Source organism: Oncorhynchus keta, chromosome 9, assembly GCF_023373465.1.
Source record: "Oncorhynchus keta strain PuntledgeMale-10-30-2019 chromosome 9, Oket_V2, whole genome shotgun sequence".
In the NCBI taxonomy this organism is placed as follows: domain Eukaryota; kingdom Metazoa; phylum Chordata; class Actinopteri; order Salmoniformes; family Salmonidae; genus Oncorhynchus; species Oncorhynchus keta.
Genome location: NC_068429.1, coordinates 36,263,076 through 36,282,282, shown reverse-complemented (window position 1 = coordinate 36,282,282; position 19,207 = coordinate 36,263,076). Strand labels below are relative to the sequence as shown.

The 19,207-nt window shown below is 41.4% G+C and overlaps 1 protein-coding gene across 9 annotated transcripts in view; it reads left to right on the top strand.

Annotated features, from left to right (window-relative positions):
• Positions 1 to 19,207, top strand: part of LOC118387661 (lysine-specific demethylase 2B-like) — a 53,379-nt gene that overhangs the window by 20,986 nt on the left and 13,186 nt on the right. For 6 of the 9 annotated variants that reach the window (XM_052525770.1, XM_052525766.1, XM_052525771.1 and 3 more), the window contains 3 exons: positions 1,059 to 1,185; positions 1,490 to 1,911; positions 2,027 to 2,125. In XM_052525770.1, coding sequence (XP_052381730.1) covers positions 1,059 to 1,185; positions 1,490 to 1,911; positions 2,027 to 2,125 — 648 coding nt within the window. The remainder of the gene's footprint in view (positions 1 to 1,058; positions 1,186 to 1,489; positions 1,912 to 2,026; positions 2,126 to 19,207) is intronic. The other 3 variants (XM_035776254.2, XM_052525769.1, XM_052525768.1) reach the window with 1 other exon arrangement.

Genomic DNA, 19,207 nt, shown 5'->3' with positions numbered 1-19,207 from the left:
ATAGTACTTTTGTACTTTTTCTCAAATGGCTAACTACTGGGAAGTTTGAAAATACTGGCTGAGTGGGCGGTGAGCTTATATTCAGGAGCGCACCTTGACTGACCCAGTCATTGAAACGCTTATGTCAAAAGCAACTTGGATGCAGTGTCGCAGTAAAATCATCTCAAGCAAATTTGGTAATACACAAAGCAACTCAAACAACGTTGAAATTGCATCAGTTATATCACATTTTTCATACATCTCTAGGTTTGTATGTATCTTGTGATGCGGTTCACAGCAGCACTGACGGATGTGTTGACTTGACAGCTGTGTCTGAGTTTTGGAACCCCCACCCCAATTTGTTCCATGCTGGCTGAAGACTTAATACCAGACACAGATGTAAGGGCAAACATATAAGTATCTTTGCCATAGATGAATAGTACACCTTTTAAAATGACATTTGCTGACACCCTACAGTCATATTTTTGGCACCAGAAGAGTAGCTATATAAACTACGCTCCTCTGCCAACACTCTGATGTTTGTTACAAGACAGTACTTATTTATATTAGGTAAGAGAATATCATGCTGTATTAAAATGAGAGTTAAGGTGATGTCACCTTGTCCCCTTTATAGTGAATCCAAGTGGTTGACATGGGGGAGGGGACCAGTCACTTTATGATCAAACTTTCAATCAATGTACAAGCAAGTCAGTTTTCATACTTGGGTCATCATACTTTGATCTGATTCCTTAAAATATCATCCAATTTCTTGAAAAACATGATTTTTACTGTTCATAACCTTTTAACGTTTGTCTTTTATCCATGTTGTTTTTAAGTTGGATTTATTTTCCTTTTTTTCTTCTTTTTTTTTTTTACAATACTTGACAGTCACAGATCTACTGTCTGGGTATTAACACAGTGAATGCATCACTAGACTCACAGTAAAGATAAGGTATCAACTCTTGTTAATCATAAAAAAAGGGTAGTAGATTAAACATGGTAATGAAACCCCCATTGTCTTTTTTTTTTAAAGCTTTTTGTCCTCTCAGACTGTGAAAGTTTCTCCAAACTCGTTTCAGGTTCATTCCAAGTTCCGCTACCCATTCTACCATGAGATGTGCTGGTATGTCCTGGAGAGGTACGTGCACTGCCTGACCAAGCGCTCCCATCTCACTCCAGAGTTCCGCAGAGAGCCTCTGCTAATCGGTGAGTGAGCCCAGCTAATGCCGCTATTTAACCAATACCCAGAGTGTGTCTATGAATACCGGTTCTATCCTGAGAATTCTTACGGGGAGCCTTGCCTTGCACTCTTGTTGTAATTACCACTCACAAGTGGGTAATGCTTTGGAAAGAGCCAATGATATAACTCGTCTGTTTAATCAGTTAGTTTGCCATCTCACATAAATGATAGCATGATGAAAGTGACTGAAATTATAATCTGACCGGAATGGTTACACATGGAGCACAGCAGATTGGTCCCCTCGTCTTCTCTCATCCATGTCTTCCTCAGACTTGGAAACTAAGCTGAGCACAGAGAGCCCCTCCTCTGACTCCCGGAGTCAGGACATGGACGAGGAGGACTCCTGCGAGACGCAGCAGGGACGGGATGAACAGGGTGACAGGTCAGCATTTGATGATCCCTGCTCTCCTGATAACAGGAAGGGTAAATCCAGCGGCCTTCGACACCTCAAAGCTGCCTTGTCCAATGATTCTGAGGACAGCTGCATCCCCACCTCCACCCAGCCTCCAGAGTTCCCCAAAACCCCCTTTGGCTCGCCAGTCTCAGAGTCTCCGAGTAAATGGACTCATCTGACTGAGTTTGAACTGAAGGGCCTCAAGGCCCTTGTGGAGAAACTGGAAGCCCTCCCTGAAAATAAGAAGGGTGTTCCAGATGGCATCAAGGACCCCCAGGCCCTGCTGGAGGACATGAAGGTATGTGCCTCATCCAGCTTAGTCCTCGTGTATTTTTTTGTCTTGTGTATGTATATATGTGGATGAACCATTACAAAACACAGGAACATACTTTACTCTTCTACCCGTTCCCCAGGTTGTCTTGAAGGAACATGAAGATGATGACCCCAAAATGGCTGCCACTGGAGTACCTGTGGTGTTCTGGCCCAAGAAGTCTGCCAAGGTGAGAATGCATGTATGTTTCCTTAGAATTGTTATTCATTTTTCATCTGATATCCTGCCCATCCTCATTCTCTCTGTCTTGGACCAGTGAAGTAGTGAGCATGTCCTAGGGGAGAGTGGGGTAAGTTGAGCCACCATTGTTTATTGGAAACTATACAGAAAATTAACCATTTGACTAAATATTTAGGAAGAGGTCATCATTTCATGGAGTCTGTGAAGGAAGACATTTCCTGGGGAAAAGTAGTAACAAGTTAGATCCAAAAAAATGATTTTCACCAAGTCAAATTAATTTGTTAGAGGTTTCATGATGCTTCTATCTAAACCAAGGTAGATCATGTTTAATATTGTTCTATACATCAGTTGGGGTCTCTATAAGCGTCAACATGAGGTCCTAAACCTAGCATGAAAGTGCATCCTTTTTTTTGCCTCGGGTGTCGTTGAGCCAATGACAAGTTCTCAGGTGTAATGCAAGACATTATCGCTGGGATATGAGGTAACAGCAAGACCTTGCCTATGTTAAAGTACAAAGTGTTTGTTAGGTGTTAAGTGCTGTTAAAATATACTTACAATTATTAAAAGACAAGAAAGTGATTGTGATTGTATGGAATTGTGTTTGGGAAATAAAGATGGTTTTGAAAAGGTAGTGTCCGATACCGATATCCGATATTTTCCTTGCCTTCAAAAAAACGAAACCGATATTTAACATTTTAGTGGCCTTTTAAGCATTCTAGTAGAGTTAGAGTTAACACACACATTGACCGAGCGGTCTAAGGCACGGCATCTCAGTGCAAGAGGCTTCACTACAGACCCTGGTTCGAATCCAGGATGTATCACATCCGGCCCGTGATTGGTAGTCCCATAGGGTGGCTCACAATTAGCCAAGAGTCGCCCGAGTTTGGCCGGGTTAGGCCGTCATTGTAAATAAGAATTTGTTCTTAACCGACTTACCTAGTTAAATATAGGTTACACATACACTAACTATATATAGCTAGGTGTCATCATCTAAAAGAACCCTAATTTCTAAGACAGTTCTTATTTGATTAATAGTGGTCGGACCCATCTATGTGAAGGTAACCAGAATAAGGATTTGCCACAATAGTGGTCTTTGCAGTTAGCCTTCAAAATGAAAGTATGTCATTAACAGTGATGTAAATGATTACAAATAGTACAGTGCCATACAATAAGGATTTGCCACAATAGTGGACTTTGCGGTTAGCCTTCAAAATAAAAGTCAGGTCGAGCCGCTCTAGCCAGATGACGCTATCTGGCTGCTTATAACGTTAGCTTTGGGCAACAGGGTTAAGTAGCTGGCTAGCTATTTATTTTCATGAACTGAAGTTCAATTTCAATAGGCAAACAAGTGGCAAGGATTCCTAAATCATTGCTAAGAATAATGACAATTACTGCAGTTTCTACTGGTCATTGTTTTCAGGCTGGTTGTATTGGTGCTAGCTAGGTACAAAGCTAAAGCTAGCTACCCCAGAAGTTGCGGTTAAAAAATTATGCTTTATTACCAACGCGGTATTGTAAACACATCATTCGTGGCCGGTGTTTGCTTGTTTGCAGACTTTTTTGTACTGCTTTGACAGTGCTACTGTATCTATTTTGACACACATAGACCCAAATGGCATTCTATAGTATGTATGTATGTATGTATGTGTGTGTGTGTGTGTGCGTGCGTGCGTGCGTGTGTGTGTGTGTGCGTGCGTGCGTGCGGCGTGCGTGCGTGCGTATGTATGTATGTATGTATGTAGTCAAGCTAATAGCAGTGTAGCTATCACTGTGCAACTCCAGTAGGGCAACATCTGAAAGATAGCACACTTTGTAGTGTGTACCGGTGCTCGACCAGTCGCCGAAAGCCAACATCACCCACGACAGAGAACGGTTGATTGTCAAGGGCAATGAATTCCATTATCTTGGCTTTAATTTCGCCTTTGAGTTGTCACGCGGAAATTTTCTTAGTCTTTCAAAAGACTGCTCGACTTGACTGCTAGGTTAGGAATGCTGTGTTGCACGTGTAGCTCAACATTTTACGTGGCGTCATTATGTCATGTACTTGCATAATATAGGTATGCAAGTCAGCTTTGACATCGGGACCGATTATGGCATTTTTATCTAATATCGTTCGATTCCGATATGTTCACCGATATATCGTGCATCCCTAGTAATATTTAATTCAGTACAGACATTTTAAAGTGGCAAATTACCCAGGGTAATTTGTGCCAAGAGACCATTTTTTAGGACAAGCTATGTTTTCAAAACTAATGGTGACATGAATTCTGATTATTTCCAGGGATACACAACATCTGGAAACATATGCAGATATCTTTGTTAGAAAGAATTTTTTCTATATTTAAACTATATTTATTTGACGGAGTGATGCTGAATGTAAAAAATGGCTCAACTTACCCCTCTCCCCTTTTTCTGGTGCTTGTGTGTCACTCTCTCACTTCATTGTCTCCTTCCCTAGAACAGAGGCTTTACTTATTTCCATAATTTTGACTTAGCGGGCTGCAGGGTTGCCTAACGAGGAACACAATGAGATTCTCTATTTGTTGCTCTTTATCTTCATGTCACAGCTGGGTCTCCTCATCAGTGTTTGTTGGATAATTAACACTGTTTTGAAGTGTTCTTGTTTACCAAGCAAGAGCTTTGCGCTAAATGATAAATGGTTCCCTTTCAGCCAGTCACTCGGTATAACATACTATGGGGAGTCAACTATTTTGTATTTTTTAAATTTTAAATTTCACCTTTATTTAACTAGGCTAGTCAGTTAAGAACCAATTCTTATGTACAAACCCGGACGACGCTGGGCCAATTGTGCGCCGCCATATGGGACAATCACGGCCGAATGTGATACAGCATGGATTCGAACCAGGGACTGTAGTGACACCTTTTGCACTGAGATGCAGTGCCTTCGATGTGGCGAAGCGGTCTATCAATCTTGCTCACCTGAAGCAAACTGAAATCACGCCCAACGGGCAAATAGATGGCGCAACCATTTCCATAATTCTTCGCTCTTCAGGTCGCCTGAAGGAAGAACATGTCACACAATTTGAAAACTTTCCAAGCACACGAAGGCTACGAGATTCGCTTCCGAATTAGGTGTCTGTTAGTGGGGAGAGAGTACTCGTCCCCCTAGATGTTGCAAGTTTTGGGCCTGAGGCCTTGGTATGGCTTTTGTGTTTGCTAAAAGCTAACTACTTTCTGCTCTGCTTGTGTAGCCAGTGCTTCCTTGAGTAAGATGGCCAGTGGTGAGAGGAAGTTCAGAAAGGCTGACTAGTTGGGTTTGAACCTCCAACCGTACTGTAGGGCATGTGGTTTCACAATGAAGATGAAAGATGCTCATCCCTGAACAATGATGTGACATCATTTACCTGAACTTTTCTGACTTGCTTTTTTGCTTGTGTGCCATTATTGCTGGCTAGACTACCCTAGACTTTACTTAGATGGCAGACGTGTTCTGATTAGTCTGTCAGTATTTGTTCAGGCTTGTGATTGCATTGCAGATGGAAACTTATAGCGCCCAGTTCAGATGGGTTTATGCAGATAGATCTTCACAGATATACTGTATCAGGAACCATCTGAAGCTCTGTTATATGTAACTAACTCATTTGACAAGGTCAACCTTGTAGTCAGTCCCAAGGTCACGATTTGTAGTTGAACAAGTCATTGCATGTGTAGATTTAATTATTATTTTATTTTTTACTTGAATTGAAAAAAAACGTTACATGCTCTTAGGATGCATGACTTGGACTGTGTGTCTCATAGTATGACGTGATTGCGTGTCCCATAGTATGTTATACAGAGTCACCGACTGAAAGGTAACGTACAGTTCTGATTATAATTACTGTTCCCTGAAAGAGGGAACAAGGTATATAACATGTTTGGCCTCACGCCGTCAGGGGTTTTGGGCTCGCTGAAGAGCGGCACTGAATTGAGAAAATGGATGCAAGCCCCGGTATTATAGCCAGGAAGGCTGTGTGTGATTTCAGCTTGATTCAGGTGAATAGGATCGGTCGTTGACTCTTCATGGTATGTTCCCTCCTTCAGGGAACATTAGTTATATTCATAACTGTACATTATGGATGACCTAGGCATACTGACCAGCTTGACAAAAAGTCTGATGTATCCTTTTGTAGCAGGTCCAAAAATGCGAAATTGTGTCACAGCATCTGTGCCTTTTTGTAAAAATAAATATATTCATGTAGTTCTGTCCTTGAGCTGTTCTGTATTATGTCATGTTTTATGTGAACCCCAGGAAGAGTAGCTGCTGTGTTTGCCACAGCTAATGGGGATCCTAATAAAATACCAAATAACACATTTCCACTGCTGTGTTAAGACAGATTGGGGAAGGAATGCAGCAGAATAGAACATGGTCTGTGTGGAGCTCTTTGATCTTCTCTAACTTCCTGTGTTGCATGTTAAATTCCAAGCTACTGGAAATATAGTAGATGCCATAGCAGAGCCATCAAATCCAGATCCACTGATACAGCGGCAGGGAGGAAAGCAACAGACTAGATGAATCACTCACAGAGCAGTGTGATTGAGACACAATAGCAGAGCTCTGCATTGTGCTAGAATTTTGAGAATAGAAATGTGGTCTACTGGTGCTCCTCACCGTCGGTCCCTTTAAATGCCAGCCGGTGATTCTGTGTGCACCTTTGGTGATTAAACCCCATCTGTCTCTCTATTGGCTGGACTGGTCTGGTCTGGTTTTCCTTTCCAGTGATCCTGCTCATGAATATCCCCCAATTGGTTTTGCGTTCTCTCTCCTGACTGGAAGAAGTGGGGCTCCCTTGCACATATTCAAATACATTATCTGCATATGGTCTTCCAATTGGCTGCACTGTCTTCCTGTACTCCCTCCCAGATCTAGCTTTTCTCTACTCATGAGCTAGCCTGATCTGTGGTGCGGTGCTGTGTGCCTTGCCTTTGCTGGTGATTGTGGAGCAGGAGGGAGGGCCGTGGGGTAGACAGCAGTAGGAGGAGGAGGCTTTAGGCTGGGGCTGCCTTCAGCCATGTCAGTTTGCTGTGAGCTGGTCGGGGTATGAAAACCGGCCATGGCCATGTCGCTGAGCGCTGACGATGAGGATTACGACTCAGAGGCTGAGCAGGTTGGTTAGCGCACTGAACCCAAACCCTCGGGACAAAGAAAAGGAGAGGAATGTGTATGTGTGTGAGGCACGGTGAATTGAGCTGATCATTGGTAGATGTTGTGTGGAACTGGAGCCACCTAAAGAGATGCCGTTTCTCCTTTCTCTTGTTTCTTTTCTCCCCTGTACTTTTCATTGACAGGTTGTGTGCGTGTGTGTACCTGGTAAGTGCAGGAAGAAGGCACTGAGTGTTCAGACAGCAGTGTTAGTCCCCAGGGCAGCTACTGGTTGTTCCAGAACAGGGAAGAAAAATGAGATAAACAACAAGAATGTTGTGTGTGATCAGACAGAAAGATGCAGATTAGAGATGAATATTTAAATGGTTCGTATGGGCTTGTGTAAGCATGTATGAACAGGGAAGAATAAATCAGATGCATTTTAATAGATTTACTGTGCCTGCGATTGTGTATGGTAATGAGAGAAAATGAAGTTCATGTGTATCGTATGAATTGGGATTGGCACAGCCTGCAAATTGTGCATGTAAACAGTGAGGGAGATATTGTGTTTGTGTATAGGCTCTTCAGCCACACAGTCATATCCCTGACTGCATTCCACACCCCCTTCCAATTATACACAGGCTGGGTTGTGATATCATTGGATACAGTTGAATTCTTTTCCATCCTTCCACAGATGAGATGGCGGAAGATCCCCCCCGTTATTGCTGTAGATATTTACACAACCAGTTTGTATGTGGTGTTCCTGTGCAAGTTTGCAGATGTTCAATGTCAGATGAAAACATATCACCATTTCAAGGGTCTGGTTGCAGATGTTTTTACAGTGCTATGAGATATGGATAGATTGATCTGAGATAAATGACAAGAAGTTGTTCAGTCAGTCACTTGTGAATTCCTTGTCCTTTTTGAGTTTTTGTTGTATCAAGAGCAAGTTTCATAAGCTTGTAAATCCAGAAGATTACAATAGAAAGTGTCAGTGCAGTCAATGTTTGGACAGCAGTTGGCAACAAGCCTTTTTTGATCCCCGTTAACATGAATATTCATGAAGTAGCTTAAAATAAATATGGTGACGTGATAACGATTCATCTTTTTCTGACCGTACCCCTGGGCGATGACAGTGCCTCAGGTTCTGAGAGCTCTGCATCTATTATTCCTCGCTCGCTTTTTCCTCTTGAGGTTTTCCAGCAGTATTTGATCTAAGATCCAGACGTCTGTTTGTACTGTACGACTGGGAGTGCGTGGGTATGGCCAATGCACATTGAGTAGGTCCTCCTGTGCTTAGCTGTAGTGCAGTAGATTATTATGCTGTGGCATCTGCTTCTACTCCTCTGCTGAACCTCAGCTTTGCTGAGCTAAGGAATAAGCCTGCTTAGTAACGCTCATCTTCATACCTTACATAATATGCGTCTGTGGTCTGGGAATGCATTACATAGTTTACAGATAACAAACCTGTTGTCAAACTACTAGGCATTAAAGGCTTTGTTGCTGATGAGATGGAGAGGCTACACTTCTGATGTCATTGCATGTCCTTGCAAGGAGATGGCATGCATCCCTATACAATGTCCATTGGAATATGATGAGGAACATCTGTCACTGAAAGCGATCCCAGCTTCCTGTGACCGTGATTATGGTAACTGAGACTCTCTTTCTCTATGTCGAGGGAGATTTAACCCCTTCTGTCACTGCTCTACAGGAATCTCATTGTGCGTTTATCCCTTCAAGGGGTGTTGCATCCAGACATGGTGGGAGACCAAGGTGATTATGGAGACAATGTGGAGGGCTGTCTGGAAAATCTTTTCTCATGAGAGGTCTGTGGTCCTTTGGCCTCCTGGCCCCGAGGTATGATCTGACAGCGATAGAGCTACTCTTTTAAGGCAGGTTAACTTCAAGATCACTAAATGATGTCAGGTAATCGGTTACGTAAGGGAATCTGATGGATGATACATCAGTGTCTTGTTGCTTGTGATGTACACTACATGACCAAAAGTATGTGGACACCTGCTCGTCGAACATCTCATTCCAAAATCTTGAGCATTAATAGGGAGTTGGTCCCACCTATTGCTGCTATAGCAGACTCCACTCTTTTGAGCTCTATACTAGATGTTTGAACATTTATGCAGGGACTTGCTTCCATTCAGCCACAAGCGTTAGTGAGGTCGGGCACTGATGTTGGGCGATTAAACCTGGCTTGCAGTCTGCGTTCTAATTCATCCCAAAGGTGTTCGATGGGGTTGAGTTCAGGGCTCTGTGCAGGCCAGTCAAGTTCTTCCACACCGATCTCAACCTCGCTTTGTGGCCACAAAGTTGGAAGCACGGAATCATCTAAAATGTCATTGTATGTTGTAGAGTTAAGATTTCCCTTCTCTGAAACTAAGGGGTCTAGCCCGAACCGTGAAAAACAGCCCCAGACTATTATTGCTCCTCCACCAAACTTTACAGTTGGAACTGTACATTGGGGCAGGTAGTGTTCTCCTGGCATCGGCCAAACCCAGATGGTGAATCGTGATTCATCACTGCAGAGAAAGTGTTTTTCCACTGCTCCAGACTCCAATGGCGGCGAGCTTTACACCACTCCAGCCAACGCTTGGCATAGCACCTTGTGATCTTAGGCTTGTATGCGACTGCTGGGCCATGGAAACGCATTTCATGAAGCTCCCCTACGAACAGTTCTTGTGCTGATGTTTCTTCCAGAGGCAAGTTTTGCAACCGAGGACAGACCATGTATACGTGCTTCAGCACTCAACAGTCCTGTTCTTTGAGCTTGTGTGACCTACCACTTCGCGGCTGAGATGTTGTTTATCTTAAACATTTCCACCTCACAATAACAGTACTTACAGTTGACCGGGACAGCTATAGCAGGGCTGACAAACTGACTTGTTGGAAAGCTGGGATCGTATGACGGTGCCATGTTGAAAGTCACTGAGCTCTTTAGTCCAATTCTATTGCCAATGTTTGTCTATGGAGATTGCATGTCAGCGTGCTTGATTTTTATACATCTGTCAGCAACGGGTGTGGCTGAAATAGGGGTGTCCACATACTTTTGTGTATATATGGTGTTTGCCAAGGAGGTGACCGGTGACACAGGACAGGTCATGGAGCACTGTACAGTTTTAGCAGTTCCTTGGATCAGTCAGACCCCCAGTCTATAATACTAACAGAGTCCCTCGGATTCCACCACTGATTTAGATTTCCCCCAATATCCAAAATAATCCTCTCTGGCTGTTTCCTGGATCTCTGATCACCCCAGCCTGGACACTCTGCTTAGTGTCCACTTGTTTGAGGATAAGTCTAGAACAAGGCAAGGATCTATCCTCGGACCCTGCTGTTCATTTGTGTTTTCTCTGTGGTAGCTGGGTTTGTTACTGAACCTGATTTCTTTGTGTATGACAGTAAAACATTCTTCTGATGACTATAACATTTGTTGGCACCTTCAATTCTTGCACATTTTCTCGTAAAAAGTATATTTCAACACTGTTTGCTCAGGTAAATTTGCTGAACTGCTAAAGTTGGACCCAATCAGAAGTCCTGTACACACCCCTTGTGATGAAGGCAGCCAATGGCCTGCTTCTATGTAGGATGTAAACACATGCTCAGTGAAAACTGTGATAAAGAGGATCATCTAGCCAACCCCCAAAGACTGAAATAAGATGCATATCTGTTTTTGATTTTTGACCTGAATTCATGTTTCACTTTTTCAGCATCTCCTTTCAGGAAAGCAAACTTCCTTTCATTGAGGCACATGTCCAAGTCATTAGACATCCAGGACTTGTAGTTGGGAAATACTCTTAACAGTTTTTGTGTTTAATGACGGTATACTCACAGAACTGGATGTATGATGTGATGCTGTCTGTCGACTCATGGGGATCCCTGCGCGAATCAAAGAACACCTCCCAGTCTGTGACATCAAAGCTCCTCCCTGCCCCCTTCTGTCTATACCTGAATGGATTTCTCCACAGGTTTTTCGTGTTTCACCTACTGCCTTTATGTCGGATGCGCTGCACACTGCCTTCTATGTGTCATCTCCATTGCCATAACAATGTAGTTGAGCGATGAAACCGGGGACGCACTGTTGCAGACTGGGGAGGTGTGCGGAGAGGGAGAGCGAATTTAAAATCCTCAAGCACAGCCAGGTCAGCCGATGGTGAAAGAGCTGCATTGAAGCATTGAAACAGTCCTGGCAACAGCTTATTGTTAAGTCCAGGCACATAGACCAGAGTAATGGTAACCTGTTCAAAGTCGCGGGGTAGTTAGAATGGCCTGAATGATACAACGAGAATCTCAGTCTCTGATGAACAATTGTTCAATGACATTACACTGCCTGGACAAGCATTTCGCTACACTTGCATTAACATCTGCTAACCATGTGTATGTGCCCAATAAAATGTGGTTTGTATTATCTACAAAGATGCATAGCCCCCCCCGGGCTATTGATTTATGTGTTGTTTTGTCTCAATCTGTTCTAATAACATTGTATCCCATCTATGTTCACATCAATATTGTCCTACGTGAGCCACGTTTCTATAAAGCAGATTTTTAGATATCTTCTCCTCAAGGATTTAACCGCTAACTCATCCAGGTTATGATGTAGTGACTGCACGTTTGACAGGATGATCACCGGGGAGCGGGTGATGGCTTCCCTACCTCCGTAGTCTGTTGCTAATACCACCTCTTGAGCCTCGCTGCTGCTGCTTCTTCTTCTTTACGTTTTGACAAGGCCAGGCTGCTTTTGAGCTTTATCTCGGAAAGGGAGCAGGAACTCACAGGAATAGATGATGATGGTTGATTTATTGATTTACTCACTGACTATAGTGGTTGCTCCACTAAATATTTAGCAATTATGCTGCGGGACTTAGAGGTAATTTGTGGTTTTGTACGGTACGCTGCGTCACCAATTCATTGCTCCAGACCAGCGCAAGGGGGAGTTAGAGCACTGATTATGCTTTTGGGTACTACTGTGTCTCTAACTGATAATGAATGGGCGACCATAAACCTACATAGAAACTGCTAATTGTGCACGACTTCAGTATTACTTACTGAAACTGTTGTTAGTTACACTGAGGTTTTTATTATTTTATTTTGTTAGGATTATTTAGCTCTTACTGTAGTACTGTAGCCCACTCCCGACCGGTCACATTGTACAGTGCCTGAGTGGCGCAATTGTTACCAATGCTGGTTCAATACCCGTGCCGGCCCTGACTGGGAGACCCATGAGATGACTGTAGGTTTTTAGTTTTCTCTCCCTCTAAAAACAGAAATAAATAATTCTGAATAACAAACTGGCTTTATTTACAAATTAGTAACAATGTCTCACCCCATGGCCTTTTTCTCACTCATTTTACATTATTTGAAAACAAAATCATCTCCAAAATATATATTTTTTTAAACAAAGCGATTTATTATTAATTTAGAATTATATAAAAGCCCCATGGATATTCTCAGAGGTACATTATTAACCCTGTTATTAGCAGGACAATATATCATGGCTCCCGAGTGGCACACAATGGTTTTTCCCTTGCAGTTCTCCAGCTTTATCCACTGAAAGCACGCAAGGTTCAAGGCACAAGGGCAGGGGGCATAGGATGGGCCACAGAGTCGCGAACAGAAGACAGACCTAGCCCATGGGGAATGGAGGGGGAGGGAGGGTGGACCGCCACACTGGTAGCACAGAGCAACACTTTAAGGGGCATTGCACTAATAACGGCACTGACTATGGAAACATTTCCGCTGTGCTTAGTGCCAGTCTGCATATTCAAACTAAAACAATGTAACTAATAATGGCATCTTTATGCTTTTGCGAATCAAATTTATGATAAAAAAATACTCTTTCAAAATGCCGATGTTTATTTGGTTATGGATCCATAACGAATTACTATGGGAATAAAGATCACTGAAATATCCTCCAATCCTCTATATGTAATTATTGGCGGAGAGTCTTTCATATTTTTCGATACACTGTAGCCCTACTGTAGTTGTAGCTCTTATTTAAAGAGCATAAAGTTCGAAGCAATAGGATTTGAAACAATAGCCTACAACTATTTTAGCACCATTTAGCGCTGCTCTGAGACAAGCATGGGGACGGAACTGGTCTTGATAAATCAAAGAGATTTTTATTTTCACTGAATCTCCTTTTGAGTATTGGTTAGATTACAATTAGGGTGTATAAATGTTATGCTCTTTAGAATAATCTTTATTTAACTAGGCAAGTCAGTTAAGAACAAATTCTTATTTACAAGGACAGCCTACTCCTTCCTCCCGGTCGGGGAATTGAACCACGGTCTCCTGCGTGCCTGCATGACACTGGGATTCTTTAGCTAAATAGCCCAGTACTGTAGCCTACTCCCGACCGTCATGTTGTACAGCGCCATATTTTCCGTTCCATATTTTCCTTACCATTTCTTTTGGGGGACACACCATAATATTAATCTAATTAATTAAGCAACATTTCTTAACTTCTTGCGACTCCAAATCCGTATCCGGGAGCGTAATCATAGCCTCAAGCTCATTACCATAACGCAACGTTTCCTATTCATGAAAATCTCAAATGAAATGAAATAAATATATTGAAACACAAGCTTAGCCTTTTGTTAACAACACTGTCATCTCAGATTTTCAAAATATGCTTTAACCAAAGCTACACAAGCATTTGTGTAAGAGTATTGATAGCCTAGCATAGCATTAAGCCGAGCATTCAGCAGGCAACATTTTCACAAAAACAAGAAAAGCATTCAAATAAAATCATTTACCTTTGAAGAACTTCGGATGTTTTCAATGACGAGACTCTCAGTTAGATAGCAAATGTTCATTTTTTCCAAAAATATTATTTGTGTAAGAGAAATACAGTGCCTTGCGAAAGTATTCGGCCCCCTTGAACTTTGCGACCTTTTGCCACATTCCAGGCTTCAAACATAAAGATATAAAACTGTATTTCTTTGTGAAGAAATAAAAAACAAAAAGGGGGACACAATCATGAAGTGGAACGACATTTATTGGATATTTCAAACTTTTTTAACAAATCAAAAACGGAAAAATTGGGCGTGCAAAATTATTCAGCCCCCTTAAATTAATACTTTGTAGCGCCACCTTTTGCTGCGATTACAGCTGTCAGTCGCTTGGGGTATGTCTCTATCAGTTTTGCACAATGAGAGACTGAATTTTTTTCCCATTCCTCCTTGCAAAACAGCTCGAGCTCAGTGAGGTTGGATGGAGAGCATTTGTGAACAGCAGTTTTCAGTTCTTTCCACAGATTCTCGATTGGATTCAGGTCTGGACTTTGACTTGGCCATTCTAACACCTGGATATGTTTATTTTTGAACCATTACATTGTAGATTTTGCTTTATGTTTTGGATCATTGTCTTGTTGGAAGACAAATCTCCGTCCCAGTCTCAGGTCTTTGCAGACTCCATCCGGTTTTCTTCCAGAATGGTCCTGTATTTGGCTCCATCCATCTTCCCATCAATTTTAACCATCTTCCCTGTCCCTGCTGAAGAAAAGCAGGCCCAAACCATGATGCTGCCACCACCACAGTGGGGATGGTGTGTTCATGTTTGACAAAAAGTGGGGGCACCTTCTTCCACATGTTTGGTGTGTTCCCAGGTGGCTTGTGGCAAACTTTAAACAACACTTTTTATGGTGAAATGAGCTGTGTTGACTGATTGTTGTTATGGCCAGAGCCAAACATAACATTTTGCATTGTTCAGCTTGTATGAGCTGAAAAAAGTTGGTAGATTTTGGATACTCCTTCCATTTTCATCAGTGCTCCAGCTTGGGAAAGCACTTTAAACTTCTTCCACATGTTTGATGCTCTCTGCGCTTTTAACGGACCTCTCTCCCAGGTGGCTTGTGGATTGTATTTATCAAACATTTTAAACAACACTTTATATGGATAAAAAAGTTTGAAATATCCAATAAATGTCGTTCCACTTAATGATTGTGTCCCACTTGTTGTTGATTCTTCACAAACAAATACAGTTATATATCTTTATGTTTGAAGCCTAAGATGTGGTAAAAGGTCGCAAAGTTCAAGGGGGCCGAATACTTTCGCAAGGCACTGTAGCTCCGTTTTGTTCATCACGTTTGGCTAAGAAAAAAAAACTAAATGCAGTCAACACAACGGCAAACTCTTTTCCAAATTAGCTCCATAATATCGACAGAAACATGAAAACGTTGTTTAGAATCAATCCTCAAGGTGTTTTTCACAATTCTATTCGATGAAAAATCATTCCTGGCAGTCGGTTTCTCATCAAAGGCAAACGGAAAAATACTGTAGCTGGAGGACACCAAATGACCATTAGATGTAGTCTCTTATGGTCAATCTTCCAATGATATATAATAATAATAATAATAATAATAAGGAGTATATATTATTATTATTATTTTTATTGGGTTTTTTCTGTAACATCAGTTCTGTGGCACTCACAGACAATATCTTTGCAGGCCATCAAGTGTTTTCTTTGCTTCTCAAAGATGCCCTTAAATGTAAATGTAGTGAAACTAGTTTTTCATCCAAAAATTAAACGTTTTTCATCCAAAAATTAAAATAGCACCCCCTAGTTATAAAAGGTTCAAATCAGTCCCATATACTATATTGTTAAATAAAAAAAATGTTTTATATTCTCTAGTACAGCCACTATTGAAGGCCATCAAATGCTTCTCAAAGATGCCCTCTGGTGGTGAAACTAGCATTAATGGTACCAGTGGTTGGCACTTAAATAATGTGCCATAGAATTCTGCGGCACCATGCAAGCTGTGCCGCATTACGCTGCAACTTTTAAAGGACGAACCACTGTACATACAACCTCCGGTAGTGATTGTAAAGTTTTTTGCATATCACAGCAATTGAGATTAAGAGGGTCACACATGCCACGTACAATCCACTTTCAAACTTGCGATGCACTTGGACTTAGACAAAACAAAATTCAGCGATATCACTATGAACAAACCAACAATTGATGCAGGTGAGCTCAGGGTCTGGCAGCAGTGCATATGCTACACGTATAGCGTACCTTGCCATACAATCTTCTCTAAAAAACAGCAGGGAGAAATGTTTACACTGTGCTCTGCAATAAGATGATCAGTGTTTGATTTCTAATCCAGTTGAGTTATCAAATGTCAGCAGCTGCCTAATTCCGTTGTGGGCATGCAGCATGTTTGATGCATTGGAATATAGACTATGCTATGGGGAATGATAGTCTCCAGGATTATAGAAAAGGCAATTGTGAAATTGAGTTTCAAATACTTAAATGTTGACAGTGCCAAATTCTTGCCACTTATTATTTTACCAACTATTACTGAGTATGAGTCATGTTTTCCATAATGTACGTTTCATGCGTATACATTTGTCACTATATATCGTGTATATCGTGCCCCTCCCTTCTCACAAATCAGGTTTTTACAACGGTCGTAAATACCTGGTAGAAACTGCCATGTAGTATTGAGGGAGAGAGTCTATGGAGAACAAAGAGCTTCTCTTTAGAAAATCCTAATCCCCAAAATGGGAGAATTAAACGGTATTTATATTTTTGAGAATGTGGGAATGGTCCGTAGACAGTTAAGGGACAGTCATGTCGAGTGTGTTTCATTTGGTGATCTCATGAAGGACACTAAACACACTACAAACTATTTCTCTTAATAATGTGTACATATTCCAGCTGTTAGGTTTACATCTGAAGGTTGTATAAGATGAATAAGTATAAGAATACTTTTGGAAAGATAACAATGTGATTTATTCTTCTAAATAAGAATGAGTTGTTTTATGGTAACTTATGCACAGTCAGTAGCCACGCCCAGGTGGGCACAAATATGACAAGATGGCCCTTTTCTACCCAAGTGTAAAAGCCCCCGTGACGCAATTCACACCAGACCACCAAACCACAGTGTAAGCTAAGGTTGCAAATGGTTGAATTTCCAAGACTAGAAAACATGCAGCTGACGCAACATGTGAAATGGTTAAGAACTACAACTCTATAGGCCCTGGAGGCCATACCGCGTGTAGCGTTGGCTACACGGCTGGAAATGGTTCAACTCTGAGACTATCGATCACTACAGAATAAGAGCAAATCCTAGGTGTAGAATTACTAGTCTGCAGCTGGAAATGAAGTCTAGTACAAGAATACTGACAACCGCCGAAGCATCTATTCTATGCAACGACCATCTGTACGCCTGACGTATCCATTACAACAGACACTATCCAGAGCCGCTGCGAAAGCGACAACTACGAAAGACATTGTGACTTCTAGGGATGTTAATCAGAGACTCTCTGATGAACTGACTCTCCAGCAGTCAGACCGGCGATTCCAACAGAGAAGACAACAACGACATATGAACGTAAATATATACATACAACTTTTCTCGAATGAGCTGCCGTTCATGTGCAAAGGATTAGCATTTCAATTAATATAATTATCAGCTGTATGTAGTGAATCCATTTTGTCTTTCCCGCTCTTTTATCTGTCCCTACCCCTTTCCATCGTCTACCAAGCCATCATGCCTGTTTAGCCCACTTGAGACTTATCAATGCATTGTGTTAGTAAACAATATCAACTGTTTATGTATTTCTGTGATTATTTAGTTAGTAGATAAATAATTAAGCCATTTGTATATTGCTGATTCATCATTTAGGCTAAGGTTCGAGAAGGTAATGAGAACTCAGGTAATAATGCTACATTAATAGAAGACTAATCGATAAGATATGATAATATCTGAATAGTTGATTCGGGAAAGAGAGACTCTATAAAAAACATCCTGTGGTGCCTCAACTTCCTAGTTAATTAAAGTTTACATGATTAGTTTAATCACATAATAATAATTACACAGAAAAATTTGATAATACAACAATCTTCACATTAATGAATAGTCAGACACAACACATTTGAACAAGGAACACAATCAATTTGAGTGTTTCACCATGTATTTCGTATGGACAGAAATTGCAAAGGTGTCTCGGGTAGGCCTGTTACATTGACCGTATTACCGCCACATCAGCATTCACGAGTCATGACCGCAGTCAAATTCCACGTGACCACTTAGTCAAGGTAACTAGGCTTCGCTAAAACTGCTCTCTGATGCCGCTGTTCTTATAAGCCTAGTCGTTGCGCAATCGCATGTGAAAACAGATTTTTGACTGGCCACCATTCAAAAGATAATCCCAGCTTTCTTGTGCTGCTAAATTCTTAAAATTTAGGCTAATAATGTATCTCAATCACTGTTTGCAAAAAAGACCATTCAATGCATGGCTAAGTGTTCAATACATGGCTAAGTGTTCAATACATGGCTAAGTGTTCAATACATGGCTAAGTGTTCAATACATGGCTAAGTGTTCAATACATGGCTAAGTGTTCAATACATGGCTAAGTGTTCAATACATGGCTGAGCGTTCAATGCATGGCTGAGCGTGTAGAGTAGGCCTGGGCTATATCAGATATGTTTCTTCTCTTCCTGCTGGAGGAATAAATGATTTTCCAAAAACAAACTTTTAAGTAGCACTGACCCAACATTGATAAATAGTGAATATGTGCAGTGATATTGCCTATGCTCTCCACTATTCGCTCAATTAAGTTGATCATTTTAATAACTAAAACACCTATTAGTCTTCTTTCTTCCCTGCAATAACCATTTGCTTTCCAAACTGTTTTCCCGCGATTTGTATTTTACATTTTTGAAATATGCCTGGCTTGGCCTCTAGCCTACTTTTTAGACAGTCGCAACACAACAATAATCCTTTCCTTACGACTGTATTATTGACTTATTTATGGACAGGAGTAGGCTAATTCGGCTATTTAATTTTGGCATTTTAATTGTATTTACTTTAGAGAAATCTTAGTTTCCCCTCGCCTTATGAACTTGCCGCCTATGCTTGCATATTAAAAATGGAACCGCGCGGAACCTACATTCGCTATTCGAGTGCAGGCTACAGATTTTTATAATTTTCTGTGGGCCAATATCAATCAAAACATTATTCCACACCTACAGTACCAGTCAAAAGTTGA